Source organism: Macrosteles quadrilineatus, unplaced genomic scaffold, assembly GCF_028750875.1.
Source record: "Macrosteles quadrilineatus isolate MER2022 unplaced genomic scaffold, UCM_ALF_1.0 Scaffold_1__1_contigs__length_201487025, whole genome shotgun sequence".
NCBI lineage: Eukaryota > Metazoa > Arthropoda > Insecta > Hemiptera > Cicadellidae > Macrosteles > Macrosteles quadrilineatus.
Window position 1 is genome coordinate 179,567,361 of NW_026542594.1, and position 18,358 is coordinate 179,585,718.

An 18,358-nucleotide genomic window follows, 5' to 3' on the forward strand; every position below is an offset into this window, starting at 1 on the left:
TTTATTTATCGTCTTGTGAGTAAACAGTACAAGTGTAAATATATTTGTAAGTCTATAGGCCTAAGTGTAATTTGGCGTATTTTTTAAGCTTTCATGTAATTTTGAAAACAACGCAAAACTTATCCTTGTTTGTTTGAACAGACTAATTTTTAAATAAAGTTTACTTACTTACGAGAGAAATTTTTTGTCTTAAGCCAATAGAAACCAAATTAAAGTCTACATAACATAACAATGATACTTAATCCTAAATATAGGACTTTTCAGGGATAGATTGATGAAGAACCGTGGTGACATTTTACTGTGCATTTAAAAATTTTTCCAGGTAAGCTATCCAAATTTCACCCACTTATCACACAATTTTGATAGAGGAAAAAATTAACACTTATTTTGTGATAGCGGTATTTTTGTACAGTTAATTTTTTTGTCGATACCAATGACTGGTGTCGATATTCGATACCGTATAATACTATAAAGTTTTGTTGGATGAAGATCAAGTTATTTTTGACAGAATAACAAAAATCATCAGCACCAAATGTACCATTGAAGCTTCATTAAGCCAACTAATCAGTATTTAACAGGGTTTATGAACTAGATGTTTACAACGGTGGGTAATTATTATACTATTTAGGCTTATATAAAGAAAATACTGCCATCACTCCTAAACTATTGGTTTATGTATCATTTTTACAATTTGTGCGGTAAAAAATACCAAATTACAAACTATTAAGTCAACCCCCATTTAAATAGTATCATTTTAATTTCTCCAATAACAAAAAAGGCTTGACTTCAACTACCTTCTAAGATTTTAGATATTTGAAAAATATGTAGTTTTCATCCACATTAAAAAACAAATAAAACTCTTACGGTGTGTTTCCTAAAAATTTCAATAAAATAATACTTAAAATTATACATCAGTAATAAAAACAAACTTTACATATTTTCTGGAAATAAAAAAACATTAACATAAAAACAATTATTGCACTAACTGTACAGTTCTATCACGTTTGAGGATCCTATGAACGACTAGAGGTTTTACGAAGGCCTGAGAAACGAAGAACCAACTGCTGAAGTCCACCATTCTTTGGTCTGTTTGTTGATCACATCATGATGAATATGATCCACCACGTCTTCAGAGACCTCTGACGGTTTCCACTTTACGATAGTTTTCAAACACTCCACATGGTTGAGTCTAGTTAGGAGACAGATGTTCTTTACAATCACCTCTTGCATCCAAATTGGCGCTGGAAATTAAATCTATTATTAGAACAAAAAAATTCCTCTCCACAGAAAACCTGTAGACTAAGAGAATTTCAATTTGTCCGAATGGATTACTTTCTTTATACTTGACGAAATATTGTGTTTACAGTGTCTCTTCTCTATGTTTTATTGGGTGAGGTTCATAAGGTCCAAATTTCACAAAGTCCAATGGTTAAAATATTAATAAACAGAGCGTTTCACAAGGTCCAATGGTTAAAATATTAATAAACAGAGCGTTTCACAAGGTCCAAATTTCATAAGGTTCAAAACTATGACATTCAAATAATCACCGTTTCACAATGTCCAAATTTCACAAAGTCCAATGTTAAAATATCAAATAAACAGAGCGTTTCACAAGGTCCAACGGTACAGTCTCGGCCAGAAGTCGCTGCAGAGCTTGCCGTGGTTCGGTGAGTAGGCACTACTATTGTGTTGTTCGTTACCGCGCGTCACAAAACATCATTGTGGGTCCGGAGATACGTTTAAAGAGTGTAAAATAGTGGTATTTACCCCCTCTACAGCAAACCTGCAGACTAATCGAATTTCCTTTTCCCTTATTTGATTTATACTAGAATATCTCCTTAAAATGATCACATTTATTCCCTATTAAAATAGCATTAGTTTAACAACAAGTACCGTACTTAGGTTTGCTGCAACAGGGAGGGTATTTTTTTTATGGTAATAGTTTAGTATAAAATGCAAGCATTTCCAAATTTCATCAAAGTATATTCATAAGCAAGCAAACCACAACAGTTTTTTTTTATTCTCCATAAGAATAACATGGTAATTTTAAATTTACAATAATTCGTAATTTTCTCTGTAACTATTTGGCGCATAACAACGCTTCAATATACTATTTTTTTTTTTACTCTACAAAATGGTTTAGAAAGAAATTGCAAAATTCTTTGATTTTTCAGGGTCAAAAATGGGAAAACCCAATTTTTACCCCATGCAACTCTTCATAAACCACCATTCTCATAGTCCGAATTCAATCATTAAAATGCACGTATAATCAGTAGTTGAGCGTCGGCGGACGGTGCCTGCTATCTGACCGTGACAACCACTGTAGAGACTTCTGGCCCAGACTGTACCGTTGGACCTTGTGAAATTTGGACCTTGTGAAACGCTCTGTTTATTTGATATTTTAACATTGGGCTTTGTGAAATTTGGACATTATGAAACGCTCCCGTTTTATTCAGCCTACCTACACTTCTTTAAGATAACTTGTAGCTATCCTTTTTTTTCTATTGTTTAGAGAAATATTTTACTTAAAATCCAATCAGACAAATTCCAAATCCTGGCCTAGAGCCTTTCCCTGAACAAATTTTAAATTTCTCTAAACAAGTCATATTTATTTCTTACTAGCAGAGCACCCGTCCTTCGTACGGGGTTGGCATATAAGTATAAAATGCTTATTGCAGTTATACTCAAGTTTGCAATGGGGGGAGGACACAGTTTGATAAAATTTGGTTCATAAATTTACGGTATGATATAGTATAACACATCTACCATTGCCATAATGTTCTACCATTGCACCTAAACAATAAAAAAATAAATTATCAAACATTCGCACAATATCACAAATTATTCATTAAATTAAAAACTCAAACCTAACTGTAAACAATCCTACTTTGACAGTTCTAATTGTGTATCACAGCTTTTTGTTGCTGCTTAGTTCAAATTAGCTGTTGTCATATATGCACAAACAAAATAATAATAGTGCTGCACCCTGTTGGAAAACCTTATAACTTTTTAATGCTATTGCATTGCATATTATAGAACCAACTTTTTTAGTTGAAACCGCTGACTAAATTCTTAAATTCCCTTTAAATATGAATACTCATAAGGCTAACATGGGGAACTACAGACCCACTGGGGCGGAGCCCGAAAGGATTTTTGAGATAAGGAATATGCCTAAATGTTAATTGGGAATGTGAGCTATCATCATGCCAAATTTCAGCCCAATCCGTCCAGTAGTTTATGCGTGATTGAGCAACACACAAACTTTCAGATTTATAATATTAGTAAGATTTATATTAGCCTATATCGATTTACAGAGTGCTTGGGTTTGCTGCTAAAAGGAAGAGAAAATGTGTTTGAAATGAAAACATTTAGTATGGAGAGAAAAAAAATAATTTGCCAAATTTGATCAAAGTATTTCCATAAACAAGCAAACTCCAATTGTTTTATTTTTCTCCATTAGAGTAACTTGGGAATTTTAAATAGTTTTTTTATTTACCAAAAAAGTCATTCAGAAAGTTCCAAATATCATAAGTAATGGGAAGTGTGTTCTAGTGCTGGGTCTCGTACAGTTTTGATTAACTCTACTGTATTGTTTGTTGACTATACTGTATTTCTCTACTTACTCCATTCATCAAGCAAGATATCTTCCAGGAGACTGAGGGTTCTTCTCAATTCAGTTTGAACCTTAGGACATAAAATGTCTTGTGGTCTTAACGCCGTACCTAAAAACAAACATGTTATAAGATAAATATACTCTGTCACCAGCTGCTGGGGTGGATTAAAGAAGTATCTTCTGTAAAGTAAAGGTCTCCATTGCTCCCATCATGGCCAAGCGAGCTAGTTCAAATCTTGCATTAGTGACGTCTTCTTTACTGACTTACAATACTAGCCTTCCACCCCTAGGCAATGCTTAGCCTTCTCAGCGACCAAAAACAATGTGAACAATGTGCTTGTGTGCATCTGCATTTTGTATATTCCTTGAAATTCCACACTTCCGCTTTTTTTTGTCTCAGTCACAGTGTGAAAAGAAACCTATGAGAATACAAATACTGCTTTATCTTATACCATTGAAGTCTCCTTGTTAAGCAAGCTAAAAATTCAAATTACAATCTATGTGTATGACACTATTGTATTTCTTAAAGAAATCTCAATAAAGAAAATTGATTGATTGAAGTCAAAGCTTATACTTAAGAGTTGTATAGTAGCAGTATTTTATTTATGGCCATGATATTAAAATTTAAAGAATTAGTGTCTTTAATGGAAGACGCACTTAAAGCCTAAAATTTGTAACCGGTTTACCATATTTTTTCCTTATTTTCCATGTCACAGCTGCTGGTTTAGGTCTAGGCTGTGTAAATACACATTAACTCCAACAACTTCAAACTAATTAAGACTGGACCCTTCTTGAATTACCATGTTTAGATTGGCCAGAAACAAACACAATATTTATTATTATGTATGACTGTAAATGGAGTGGAGGATAGCAAAAATGTGCGTGCTTATCTACTGTGATTGTAGAAACACCCATGATCACATCCACAATCGTGTTCTTCTTATTTACCTACCTCAAAAGAGAACTAACAGAACGTCGTTAATGAATTCTGCCACAAGCTATTGGCAATTATTCCAAATTTCCCGATCGCATTCAAAATTAATGAAATGTTGACGCAAATATACTTTTTGAAAAAAATTGAAATTACTAGATGTTTGTCTATATTATCTGAAACAAATGTAAAATTCACAGAATATTTATCGGTATAAAACTTACATTAAATTTATAGTTTCCCAGTCCGCTATTTTAGATCACATAAGTTTAGCTTTGTTCCCCATTCTCGGGGTCTCGTTGCAACGCACGATGTTGTGCCTGGGTCGCCCCATAGACACCATACTGGGGCTGTTCCGAGTGCACTTTGTCCTGTATTCGCTTTCTGAACTCGTGAGGACAATCGCACACTTATTCCGGGGACCATTCGGTCTGCTCAAACGAGCCTAGGTTGCCCGAATTCAACAGGAGGCGGCTATCTTTCTTCCCCAATTGATCGTTTGGATAAGGCCCTCGGGTACGATACGAGCGGTAACCTGAGCGGCACGTAAGTGGCAGTGGTGGCTACGATACAAGCGGCACATTTATAACCCTCATTAAAATTCCCCAGTTTTATGAGTCAGTTTAGTCGAAAATGGTAAACTATACTTACCTGCAAGACGTATTGCAACTATTGTTGCTATCTGACAACCTTAAAGAAAAACCTTAAACCTAACTTGGTCCCATACTTTTCTGGTGACTGAAGTGTTTTAAAACTTCCGTATCGCATGTTTGCTGCTGTTTCCCTGTAATTTTAAGCCAAACTGAAGCATGACTCACCTGAGCGGCGAGCGGCATTTTCGTGAAAATCGGTTTTGACTTGGAACCATGAGCGGCCATACATTCCGATTAGAGGGACTCTGGTGTAAATAAAATAAAAAACAGTGGCGATACCCCCTCTACTCCTACTGTAAAATACAGTTTTAATGGACTCACAGAGTATATTGACAGCATTAACTGCTTCGACGTCACTGCACTCTTCTCCTCCCTTCCACCAGCTCCTGACTTTGTCCAACAGCTCCTTATAAGGCCGGCCCAAGAACCATTCCGGTGGCTGGCGCTTGATCATCAACACAGCAGCTTTGTACACACCTGAAACAGCATTGATTGACATACAGTACCTACATGAGTTTACAAGTTGTCTACTAGTAAAGCTGTTAGTTAAAGGTGACTTTGAGTTAGCTTTTGATGCAACAAATCTTCCAGATAGGTATGCAACTGTTGAATATGTCCTAAGCAATAGGTTTTGCCACATTCTTTTCAAAATGGAATTCATTTTTATTATTATTTATTTATTTGACATTATATTACATAAATTATCTTGAAAGGTCATTTGTCACAAAGTCTTATACTAAATTGATAAATCTAAATAATAAAATAGCTTAAAAATATATAAAGCAATCAATATGCTACAAACTTAGAACTTGAGAGTTAATATCTTTCAAATATACACATCTTACAGATAGTCTTGAGTAATATACTAATAATACAAACAAAATAGTGGAATATTTCCCTATTACTTGGAAGAATATTCAGTTAAGGGAAAGTGTGATTTGAAAAGATTGTTTTGTTCTTTCAAAAGTTTCTGTTTCTTGTGCCAGTTTAGACTCTTTCCCATTCCATCCTCACAAAGAATCCTGTATTATAAATTTGAGAAACTAATAAAAATAGATAAGTTCAAGTAATTTAACCAGTTTCGATGCAATAGTCACCCTGTTGTTTGAATTTGTCTGGCTCTAGCTTTAGAAAGTAAGGAAGGCCATTAGGCACAAACAAATCACATCTGTTCGTATAGTGGTCATTGCTGTTTGTATATTATTATTTTAATCTACTACTTTTTTACACGTAACACCTTTTGACAGTATGGAAAAATCAATCTTATGGGGTCCGCTCCCAAATCGTCCAAACAATAGACTCACACAGATCCACAGTGAAATGTGTCTCCTGAAAAAGGAACATTTATACTTTACGGTAAATAAAAGATTAATCATTTACCTTGTTGTTCAAGATGTTCCATGCACAAATTGAACAGCTTTTCTGGGTCTACAGTGTCTTCCTTGTATCTGTACTTAGTCATCATGAAACGTTGCAAATTTCGAATATGAACATTTGGTCCCACCTGGTTAAATTTTGGCGGACAAGTTAACTGCCGGATTATACAAAGCCTCAATGGATCATCTGGAACAAAACCAGTGAGACTGTTAACGATGTATTATATCATAGTTTGACCAAGTTAGTCAAAAGAGTAAATTGTTTGTAAGGAAATAAAAGCAAGACTGATGGGAAACAATTTATTGGGGATGGTAAAACAGTATCATCAATTCATCACTATTTTACTGTTCTACAAACGTTTATTAAACTGGCCGTTTCAGTTCAGTTCTTATAATTGAAAAGATTCACTTAACGGCATTGTTCACTTACTTAACAGCATTGGTTTTTACATAACAACACGGGTAACGGACTAGAGGTTAGAGGATTGAGAGAAAAGATGTAAAATGGTGCTTCAAACTTCAACTCATCAGCTGTTCCAACCAATTTAATTGTTAATGAGTGGTGCAAGTAGTGTTTGTACAATGATTCGTTGCATCACTATCAGTAGCAACGAGATGTTATAAACAAAAACATAACCTCCCTTGAAAGTTATGAGTAGTGATTGTTAATAATTAAAACACTGTCGTAGGTAAAGTAGTGTACGCAACTCGCGTAAATAGTCTTAGGCTACCTTAAATTTCTACTTAAGTCGTTTAACACTATCTTTACGTGATCGATGTGAAAACTTCTAGGATTGACTGAGATTCAACCTTTGAGATTTTTAGAGTCAAATATCAATGCATTTGGCAAAAAGGTTCAAAGTATATCATACAATCATTTAGCCAAAAGTAACTGTAAACCAAGATTAAAAACTGTATTAAAAGATAAATAAAGATAAAATTCATTAAAAAAAGAAAAATAATAAAATAAAATAACTAAAAAAACTAGAATCTTTAAGAATTGGGAAAAGGTTCAGCACCTCTCAAATGGAACAATAGCCTCTTTTTTTACAACTCAATTCAAAATTTATAAACACTGAAAATAAGTATTTTTTTACTGTTTACTGTTAAACTGTTAAGAATTATATTTATTTACATAACAGCATTGGTGAAATTCTCATGCCACGGGTAGGCCTAGAGTGTAAAAGTAGCTTACAGAAATTTTAAATAAACTATTTTTACTTAAGTAAAAACTTTATAAAGTCTCAAATTAAATTAATGATTTTCAACATACTTTAAAAAATTCCACACTTTTATTTACTTTATTTTAAATCCGTTCTGATTTATGATTCAATTTCAAACTGTTGTGTAGTCATAAAGCCACAGTGAGCACCTCATGATTGCAACAAGATCAGTGGATTTCTGACAAACGGTATCAACCTTAATCATCTCCTGAGGTTGTGAAACTGCAATAATTTTTACTATTGCGGCAATGGTTGGCAATTAATGGATTTTTTTTCAAAAGCAGAGACCCCTTGAGAATTGGGGGGCCGTGCTACTACAATATTTTTAGCATGCCTAAGGCCAGCTCTTGACTGGTGTTACTCTAATCATAGAAAACATTGATGATGTTACTTTGATTATAGGAAATGTTGGAGGTGATACTGCAATTTGATTATTTTTTATTCACTCCATTACAATGGATTTTAAATTTAAATGTAATGGAATAATGAACATAAAAAATTAACAGATCAGGATTGAAATATTTGCTGTGAATAAACGGGTCTTAGTTTGTTTTTAATTTTTTCCCAAAATGTTGTGAATTATTCCTCAACGTTTTACGATCCATGTCTTTGTAAAACAATGTCTACAAGTGATGAACATAAAATTTCTTATGTTCTAGTTTATTGATATCTATATCTAGTTTAAAATAATAGTTAGTGCAGCAACGCACGCCAGGTAACTGCTAGTTGTACATAAGGACAGATGTTCTAGGTTAGATCTGTAAAACAATAACTTACCAGAATAGAACTCAATGGGTTTTGGGGGTAACACAGAAGGCCATAATAGCAACATTGCATGAGCTACAACTAGAGAGCGTCGGGTGAAGCAGTAGAACATGTCGTACATCAACTTTCGCACCCTCGCTAAGAAACCGTAGTGTCGAGCCAGTATAGTGTAGATCATACCAATGGTTAGCCAGAATATTGCTTTCTGTAAAACATTAAAAAAATTGGTTGTAAACGCAGATTGTAAAGTTAAAAATTCTTCATAGAATACACTTCCTTAACAATTCTTCGTTTAAAACCACCCCAATTGCAACAAATCTGCAAACTAAGAGCGAATTCCATTTGTCTGGTTGGATTTCCACTAAAACATCTAAGATCTTCTAAAACATATAAGATGTATTACCTATTTAAATGATATAATGGTTAAAGAGTACTTAGGTTTGCTGCAACAGGGAAGAAAAAGTTTTTTTTTATTAATGGTGTATGAAATACTAAATTTGCCAAATCATGCAATTACGTTACTATGAAATGCTTGACTGGAAAAAGCTCAAAGCTTGCGAGCTTTTGGGAAAACTTAGACCAACTAAAAATTACACTACTCTCACACTCCTTCGTGCAAGGTGATCATGTTCTCTTTTTTATTTCTCATGATCGTGACAATAACAGTGATGATAAATTATATGAGTAAGTTTAGAAAAGGATGTTGATGTTGTTATGTGTAGGCTACTAAAAATGTACAACAAACTGAGTTTTTCTTGCAAACAGAGCAGTTCTCCTTCTGTAAAATTTCAAGCCATAGGGATTACTGATAATACCTGTCAAACATTAAGATAACAATTACTTTAAAACACGACTGGATTTGTTCATTAAAAAACCTTGTTTACATGCCACCAACAATGAAAAACACTAAAAAAATTAGTAACAAACTATTACCGATTGTCTGAATTCCAGGATTGTATCAAGAAATGCCAATTCCATGAAATAAAGTCCCTCTTCCACAAATTTCCTCTTCTCTTCAGCGTTTTTTTCATTGGTAAATTTATCAATGATCATGTGCAAGAGAAGAAGAAGAGCTTGAATTTTTGGGTGTACAAATGGACTTCTTTTATTTGGTAAAGTGACATTGTACACAGCTTTGTGCATCCAAGCCGCTGTTGGATTCTCTTCAGTATGTTCCGATGAAAATTTATGTAACAACACCAACACAGCTCTGTAACAATGTTTATTGCAATAAGAAAAAAAAATTAGTTAATTTTTACACATATCTAAGCTAATAGGAATAGAAACCAATATCAAAACATATTATACACAGGGTTTGAGAGAGATCAAGAATGATTTATATCACGAAAATAACACCATTGGCACTGTATTTAGTTTTAAATGTCCCAAAATGCTTGAAATATCAGCCCAATTAGTTTGCTTATTTATATATTTTTAAAGATGTTTGTAGCTACTTTAAATCTTTTGTTTTCCTGGGCCTTGGGCCTGTGCTTAACTCTGTATGCATATTGTAATGTGCAAGCCCAAATATTTCTTACGATAGGCTACTATTTCTACAAATAAGCATCTAAACTGCCAGTGCAACTCCGAGGATCGTGGATCAGATCGGAAAACCCCCCACCACCGCTCCGTGCCAATGGCGTGACGTCAACCATTACCGCAACGATACAAAGTTGTGTCATGAGCCTTGATGGTGTAGTGGATAGCGCATCGGGCTAATAATCTGAAGGTGTCGAGTTCGAATCCCGCTTGTAGCACTAACTTTTTGTCAACACATTTTTTCATATCAGCAAGTTTGGTTGGTTTGGTTAGGTTATGACAGTTTAATTTAATAATTGAAAAATTATAAAATTGAATTTGAGACATTTATAATTTTATTTTTAGAACAGAGCTATTTTTTCAATTAGTAAACCTTCATTTGAGTTTATCATTATCAGCAAGTTTGGTTAGTTTGGTTAGGTTATGACAGTTTAATTATATTTAATTTTAATTTAACCTACAAATTATACGTTTTGATAGTGATAGAGATAACAATTTTCCCCGAACAGTTAGATAGGCTATGCTGATGGATGAGCCGGTATGATTCGGAAGCGTAGACATGGTGCGGTGGTGCCACAGCGCCTCTGATCCTCGATCCTCGGAGTTGCACTGGCAGTCTAGACGCTAGTTTTCTACAATACTTACTTTAATATCACACGGAGACTGAAGCACTCTAGTTCGTTGGCGATTTTAACAATGTCTACAATGCTCTTTAACACTGTGGTAAACAAAGGTTGTATTATCTTCGTTGCCTTTTCAGTTTGGTTAGCTAAAAAAAAACAACAAACGATTAGTTCAATAGTTAAAAACAAAATTTAACCCTGGAAAAATTCCCATACAGGGAATAAGCTATTACTGCAGGTCTCATGGTAAGACCTAGACCCGGGACCGATTTACAAAAACATCATCCGTTAAAATTCATATATATAGCCAATATATATATAAATTATAGTAGTAAATAAAGTACAAAAGAGCACCCTGAATATTATATTTTTAGTTTTTATTTACTACTATAATGTAATATATCAGCAGCCCTATTACGTGAACACCTAAATTAATATATATGTGTCAGTTAGCACGATAACTTGAGTAAAAATAATCAGATTTTGATGAAATTTGGTACAAACAAGTAAATTTACTTTTATTCAAACGAGTTCGCGAACCAGCATAATCGGACTATGCTAACAGGGGTATGGGGGGTTTTATGAGGTAAAAATAGATTTTTCCCATTTTTGACCCTAAAAACACATAATTTCATAATTTCTCTGCCAAATCATTTTGTAGAGCTTAAAAAGAAATAATTGTGTACATTCAAGCGTTGTTGTATGCCTAACGGTAACAGAGATAATTGAAAAAATGTTTAATTTAAAATTCCCATGTTATTCTTATGGATATTTATTCTCCACTAACTGTTGTAGTTTGCTTGTTTATGGATAAATTAAACCAAATTTTGGAAATTTTGTTTATTTAATACCAAGCTATCAACATTGCAATAAAAAACCCATCTCAAAATCCTCCCTGTAACAGCAAACCTAAGTACTCACTAAAATTAATGTTAATTAAATAGGAAATAAATCTGACAATTTTTAGGGAATATTTTAGTAGAAATCCAGCCAGGTAAATGGGAATTCGCTTAGTCTGCAGGTTTGCTGCGGCGAGGCTATTTTGTTTACTTATCTTACTTATTTTTCATAGTTTGTTACTATACGTTATGCTACAAAATGTTGGGATAAATAATTACAAGCTAAAGCTTCTAAAAAAAAACTAAATGTATAAAACTACATATTTTAAATAATTATTTAACGACCCAAACTTGAATGAATGAACCATTTCATTTTCGATTCAAGTTAACAGATTACTTCACAATTACCAGCAAACTTGTGACAGATGCCAACCAAAATTTAAACTTATTGCACATTATTTAAGTTTTTTTTTTTTTTTTTTTCGTATGGATCCTTATTTTCATTTAAAAAAAATAAAAAATCTTATTGAAAGTAGAAATTAGTTTACCCATTTATAAAAAATGTTAAATGTTCAATTAAGTATTATTATGATTCATACTTAAAACATCAATTCCTCAGAACAATAATCATGATTAATCACCTAGATCTAGTTCAAAAAGGCAAAGAACATTTTACGGCGATTCTTTTTCATTAGGCTAGTTATTAAAAAAGTATATTAAAACACTACTTACCTGGTACGTGAATTTGAGCCTGTATATTTCTTTCTTCTGTTTGATTTCTTTCTTTGTAAGTAGCCCATTCATTGTTACTTTTGTTTACCACTGTTCGTAAGACAGTTTCTTCTACTTTTACTTTATCTCCCTTTGGAACTATCTTGTCCAATGTAATTTGAGATATGTAATTATTTGAAACTTTTCTGTCATCTACCTTATCATCTTTCTGTGTAACTGTTTCTAAACTGGTAGCTTCTTGATCATTTTCAATCGCATCTTTGTGTTCTGCGTAGAAGTTTGGCAAATAAACTGTAGAACTCGAGTTTTGGATTTCGGGGGATTCACTTTTAAAGGAAGCTTCAGCACCACTCATTATTGAAGTCATACTAGTATTTGCTTTCACCCAATTCCCAGCATCATAAACTAGATTTGGTGTCCAGTGGATGTAGCTTGTTGCCGTTTTAGCACTTTCTGTTGATGTCGTTCTTTCTCTTTTTGAATCATCTGTCAATTTTGATCCTCCAACACCATCAAATGCTTTATCTTTTTTAAATTCAGTATTTATTCTCTGAGGAATTATTTCCCCATCAAGTGAGTGGCTAGAATACTCTGTTTCTACTGGCGGACTCAATAATTTATCATCCACAAATATCGAAAGGCAATCTTCATCAGACTCATCAGCATCTTCAGCAGCTGGAAACGATTCACGATTCCTTAATATTTGTGAGTCAATACTTTGGATTTCTTTTACTTCTGTAATGCGAGGTTCTTTAGTCAATTCTACATCACTTAGGTTCTTTGTACTTGCTGGCAATGATTTGTTAAAATCTTGCACAGGACAAGGGTTTTGTTTTACCATTTGTAATAGTTCTGGAGTGGGTAAAGAATTACAGTTCTCATTTTTCTTTAAGATTTTTCTGGGAGATTGGACTTCTTTTTCTGTAGTTATGACATGTTTATGAACCATAGCTTTTTCATCACTTAGTTTTTGTATACTCACTGAAGATGACTTCCTGAATTTTTGCATAGGAATAGATTTTAGATTTACCCTTTGTAATAGTTCTGGAGTAGGTAAAGAATTACAGTTCTCATTTTTCTTCAAGATTTTTCTGGGAGATTGTACTTCATTTTCTGTGGTTATGACATGTTTATGAACCATAGCCTTTTCATCACTTAGTTTTTGCATACTCGCTGAAGATGACTTCTTGAATCTTTGCATAGGACTAGGGTTTGGATTTACCCTTGGTAATAGTTCTGGAGTAGATAAAGGATAACTGTTTAGATTGTTCTGTTTGGCTTTTCTGGGGGCTTGGACTTCTTTGTCTATAATGACAGGTTGTTTATGAACCATGGCGTTTTCATCAATTAGTCTTTGTATACTTGCTGAAGATGACTTCTTGAATCTTTGCATAGGAATAGGGTTTGGATTTACCTTTGGTAATAGTTCTGGAGTAGGTAAAGAGTAACTGTATAGATTGTTATCTTCAGCTTTTCTGGGAGATTGGACTTCTTTGTCGATAATGACATGTTGTTTATGAACCATAGATCTTACATCTCTTTCTTCCTTTCTACTTGCTGGCGTTGACTTTGTGAATCTTTGGACAGAACAAGGGTTCAGCTTTACCCTTTGCAATAGTTCTGGAGTAGGTAAAGAATTAAGGTTCCCATTTTTCTCTAAGACTATTTTGGGAGATGAGACTTCTTTTTCTGCATTTATAACATGTTTTTTATGAACCTTTGATTTTAAATCACTTAAATTCGTCCTACTTGCTGACGCCGACTTGCCGAATTTTGGCACAGGACTAAAGTCTAGATTTATTCTTTGTAATAGTTCTAGCCTTTGTAAAGAATTGCTGTTCAAATTGTTCACAGTGGCATTTCCAGGGGACTGGACTATTACTGGTATGTCATGTTGTTTCAGGACAATAGCTTTTGCATCACTTGGTGAAATAGACTTGTCTACACTTTGTACAGGAAACACGTCCAGACTTACCCTAGACTTTGCCTCTCGAGTAGATAGAGAGTTCGATTTCTTGATTTCCTGTAACAATTTTTCAGAGGGTTTGACTTCCTTTTCTGCTTCTATGTTATGCTGTTTATGAACAATATCTTTAGCAGAACTTGGTTTGTCCTTACTTGTTGACAATGACTTGGCCAAACTTTGCACAGGACAAGAGTTCAGATCTTCCCTTTGTAATCTTTCTGAAGCCTGTAGAGTGTTGGGATTCTTGAATTCCTGTAACAATTTTCCAGAAGATTGGACTTCCTTTCCTGCTGTTATGTTATGTTGTTTATAAACAATTGCTTTTGCATCACTTGGTTGATTGTTACTTGCTCTCAATTTCCTAACATTACTTTGCACAGGACACTTGTTCAGATTTACTTTTTGTATAGCTTCTGGAGTTATTAAAGAATTACTATTCTGATATTCCTGTAATACTTTTTCAGGAGTTTGGACTGCTTTTACTGTTATTTTACGTTGCTTCTGATCAATAACTTTTGCATCATTTCGGTCCTTCTTTATTGTTGATATTGAGCTGTTGAAACGCAGCTTAGGACAAGGATTCATAATTACCATTTGCAATGATTTTATTACATTGCTTGATCCTTTTTTTAATATTTTACTTGCCTTTTTATGCTTTTTACAAACCTTTCCCATCTGTTTAGTGAGAAAATGCTTTTTTTGAGAATTTGTTATTCTATTTATTCTTTTTACATCCATACGTGAACTTATTAACGTATTGTTAATTTTAAGAATATTTAAAGAAAGGATTGATCTTTTTTTACTGTCTCTTTGATATTTCCTGGATTTGTACAAATCATGCCAGTTGCTTTGATAGCAAAGACTTTTGATTGTCACATCTGATTTCATGATTAGTTGTTCTTCCCTAAAACATGTTTTAATCATAATATCTGGCTTGTAATTAATATCTTTGTTGGGTTCCTCTGCAAAAGACTGAACAGATTTTGTAAACAAAGGATCTTCAGTCTCATCTGTTAGTGATGTTTCAGAAATTTTGAGTAAGCCAGCAGTAATACTATTGGACTCAAGTTCGTCAAGTCTATTTTCATTCTTCTTGTTTTCAAGTGTATAGCACCTTAACTTTGCTGGCTGTTTCTCCTTCGTATTAATTTCAATCTTGTTTACCAAGTTTTCTTGTTGTTTTAATAGTTCCATTCTATTTTGTGGAGACATTTTTAATTTTGTTGCCAGAAGTTCAACATCCTCTTTACGCACATTGATCTCGTTTTCCGATATGTTATTTTTAATGGGTCTTATTTTACAAGTGATGTCTACTAAAGCTGTAGATTGCTCAGGTCTGTGAGATTCTTTAACACCTGATGACTTTCTCTTTTTGTTTGGGTTTCTTACAACATTTTCAGCTCCCACACAAGTTGATGAAGTGCAATGTTCACACACTTGCTGTGAGGTTAAGGACCTCATGTTATAATGTTTCATTGCTTCGGGTGATCTGGGAGAAAATAGATGATTAGTATATGTTGGTGAGTGCGGAATAGTTTTCTTTGTAGAACTGTGTGAATCCTTTGTTTTAGTTGTTTTTGACTTTGAAACCGTTTGTGATTTAGTTGTTTTTGAATTTCTTCTTTTGGTAGATTCTGAAGTTTTGATTGTGCAAGATTTAGCTTTGGCTTTACTAGAGCTTACATCGTAATATTGTAAACATGGTTTCATTTTCGGGGACAAACGCAATTCATAACGGGCTAGTGAAGTTGGTGACCGCTGAGGTGATCTAGCTTCAGTATCATATGATTGAAAGGAAGTAAAAAGGCTATTTTGAGAAAGCAGAGCTTGAACTTCTCTTGGGACTTTCTTTGACTTAACTATATTTTTGGGAGATGAGAGGAGCAAATCAACATTTTTACTAACTTCAGTAATCGTATCAGGAGTGTTAGGAGTCAATTTGGACATTTGTTTGTCAACAAATTTCAAGCCTTGACTGGTTTGGTTAAGACATGGGCTTTTTTCATTTTTCTCTGAAATGTGATTGATATCCTCTAAAACGACGTAACATTCTTTTTTGACTGCTTCAATCTCACTTGCAGTGTGGCTGTCACTACTAGGCTTTCTCTCTTTTTTAATTACACTTGGTTTAGGAGCTGCCTCAATCTCACTTGCAGTGTGGCTGTCACGACCAGGCTTTCTCTCTTTTCTAATTACACTTGGTTTAGGAGCTGCCTCAATCTCACTTGCAGTGTGGCTGTCACTACCAGGCCTTCTCTCTTTTTTAATTACACTTGGTTTAGGAGCTGCCTCAATCTCACTTGCAGTGTGGCTGTCACTACCAGGCTTTCTCTCTTTTATAATTACACTTGGTTTAGGAGTTGCCTCAATCTCACTTGCAGTGTGGCTGTCACTACCAGGCTTTCTCTCTTTTTTAATTACACTTGGTTTAGGAGATTTATTCTCTTCTCCGCAACTATTTTTTGGTTTCACCTCAATGAAAGTTTCAACAGGCTCAGGGCTTAAATCGACAAGGTCTTTTCTAAGATCACATAAGACTGGGAATTCACTTAAGTTGCTACTGTGTGTTGGTGAAAATAAAGTTTTGCGTCGCTTTGGATAATCAGTCTGTAAGTTCAACTCTATCGGTCTTTTATCACACTTTACTTTAAGAGGCCTTATCGGACTAAGTATTGATGGAATTTGAGTTACCTCACTAAGAATATCTATGATTTCTAAATATTCTGGAGACTGAATCTTGTTATTAATTACTTGGTCATTGCTACTGGCTTGTGTGCTTTCCTCTAAACCTATTTCGTCTGACTTTACACTCAATTTAGTTTTATTATTTAAAGCACCAATTTCAGGGCTCACCATACTATGTGCCTTCTGGGTCCCAGGCATCTTAACAGGGCTTGGTGATGAAATGGGATGGTCTTCATCACACATTTCCTCATCGACTGGCAAAACTGGTTTTTTAAAAGATTGTAATGCTTTAATGCCATAGGAGTCCGTTTTCTCTGAGCTATCATATACTTTTTCCTCTGTAGAGTTCTTTCGCTTATTAAACAGAATCGTTTGGTCCAATTCCACGCTGCATTTGGTTTTACTATCAACAGTTTCACCTCTTGAGCTAACCCTACTGACTTGCTTCTGGGTTTCAAAAATCTCAACAGGTCTTGGTGATAAAACAGAAATGTCTTCATCAGACATTGTCACTTCTTTAGTGTTGACTCTGAGAACAACTGGATTCATGGGTGATGATGGTGATACTTTTATGTCACCAGTTTCGATACTATTTGATGCATTTTCTTTTGGAGAGTTCTTATATATGGGGTTTTTTATTTAGGGCAGGTTCATGTACGACTGCTTTAGTCTCAATATTTTCTTCAACAGCAATTGTAGACGGCATATTTTGAAAACTTGTACTGCAATCGTCAACTCTATTAATGTCTTCAGAGGATACTTGTACCGAACATAGCATTGTCTGAGGACAGTTAGCTGTTTGACTATTCTGTTTAAGTTTTGAAGATTCCTCATCTTCGAATTCATTATTTTGGTACATGTCTTGATCTGGGGTTGATGGTGTGGGAGGTAAGTTCATGTCACCTGCAAGGAAAACATACAGTTAAGACAATAAAATTAAACATAAAATTAACAGTGAAAGTAAGTTTTTAAAGGGACATTTAAAAAAAAACACTGGGAAGTAGTTGTTATGATACAAGCATGATTAGTTCCCTTTGTCGGCAAGCCTCGCACAGGATTTCATGTGAGGACCGTAAACACCTACCCAGGTGAGTCATGTGCGATATTTTCCACCACACAACAAGCAACAAATTAACAGGATAAGTAAAACACAACTCAAAATACAATCACAATACAGTTTGATAACAGTACCTACACTATTGAAAATTAGGTTTAATTAGTGATGTAGCCTACTAAGCAAACACTTTTAACATTAGAAAAGGTTCCCGTGAACAACTGTTGCGATCACGGCAACATAACTTTAATTTCCCGCGGTGGAGGGAAAATTGGCTTTCGTCTGGTCTTCCTAATTTGGGACAGTTCCCGGTTTTCTCGCTGTCCTGATCAGTTGAACATTCTGATACAGTAAAACCT

General features: G+C 34.3%; 2 protein-coding genes across 2 annotated transcripts in view; both read right to left on the bottom strand.

Annotated features, from left to right (window-relative positions):
- Positions 1–13,887, bottom strand: LOC128983269 (uncharacterized). Its single transcript, XM_054402507.1, has 8 exons — positions 12,295–13,887; positions 10,746–10,869; positions 9,495–9,771; positions 8,574–8,766; positions 6,578–6,760; positions 5,519–5,674; positions 3,624–3,722; positions 1–1,241 (listed from the first exon to the last, which is right to left on the bottom strand). Exons 1-8 carry the CDS (start codon positions 13,817–13,819, stop codon positions 1,033–1,035), a joined length of 2,766 nt encoding a protein of 921 aa, XP_054258482.1. The 5' UTR covers positions 13,820–13,887; the 3' UTR covers positions 1–1,032.
- Positions 13,845–18,358, bottom strand: part of LOC129002944 (uncharacterized) — a 16,212-nt gene continuing 11,698 nt past the window's right edge. The window contains exons 5-8 of the mRNA XM_054431083.1: positions 17,712–17,848; positions 16,166–17,563; positions 14,270–14,512; positions 13,845–13,871 (exon numbers count right to left, since the gene is read on the bottom strand). Coding sequence (XP_054287058.1) covers positions 13,845–13,871; positions 14,270–14,512; positions 16,166–17,563; positions 17,712–17,848 — 1,805 coding nt within the window. The remainder of the gene's footprint in view (positions 13,872–14,269; positions 14,513–16,165; positions 17,564–17,711; positions 17,849–18,358) is intronic.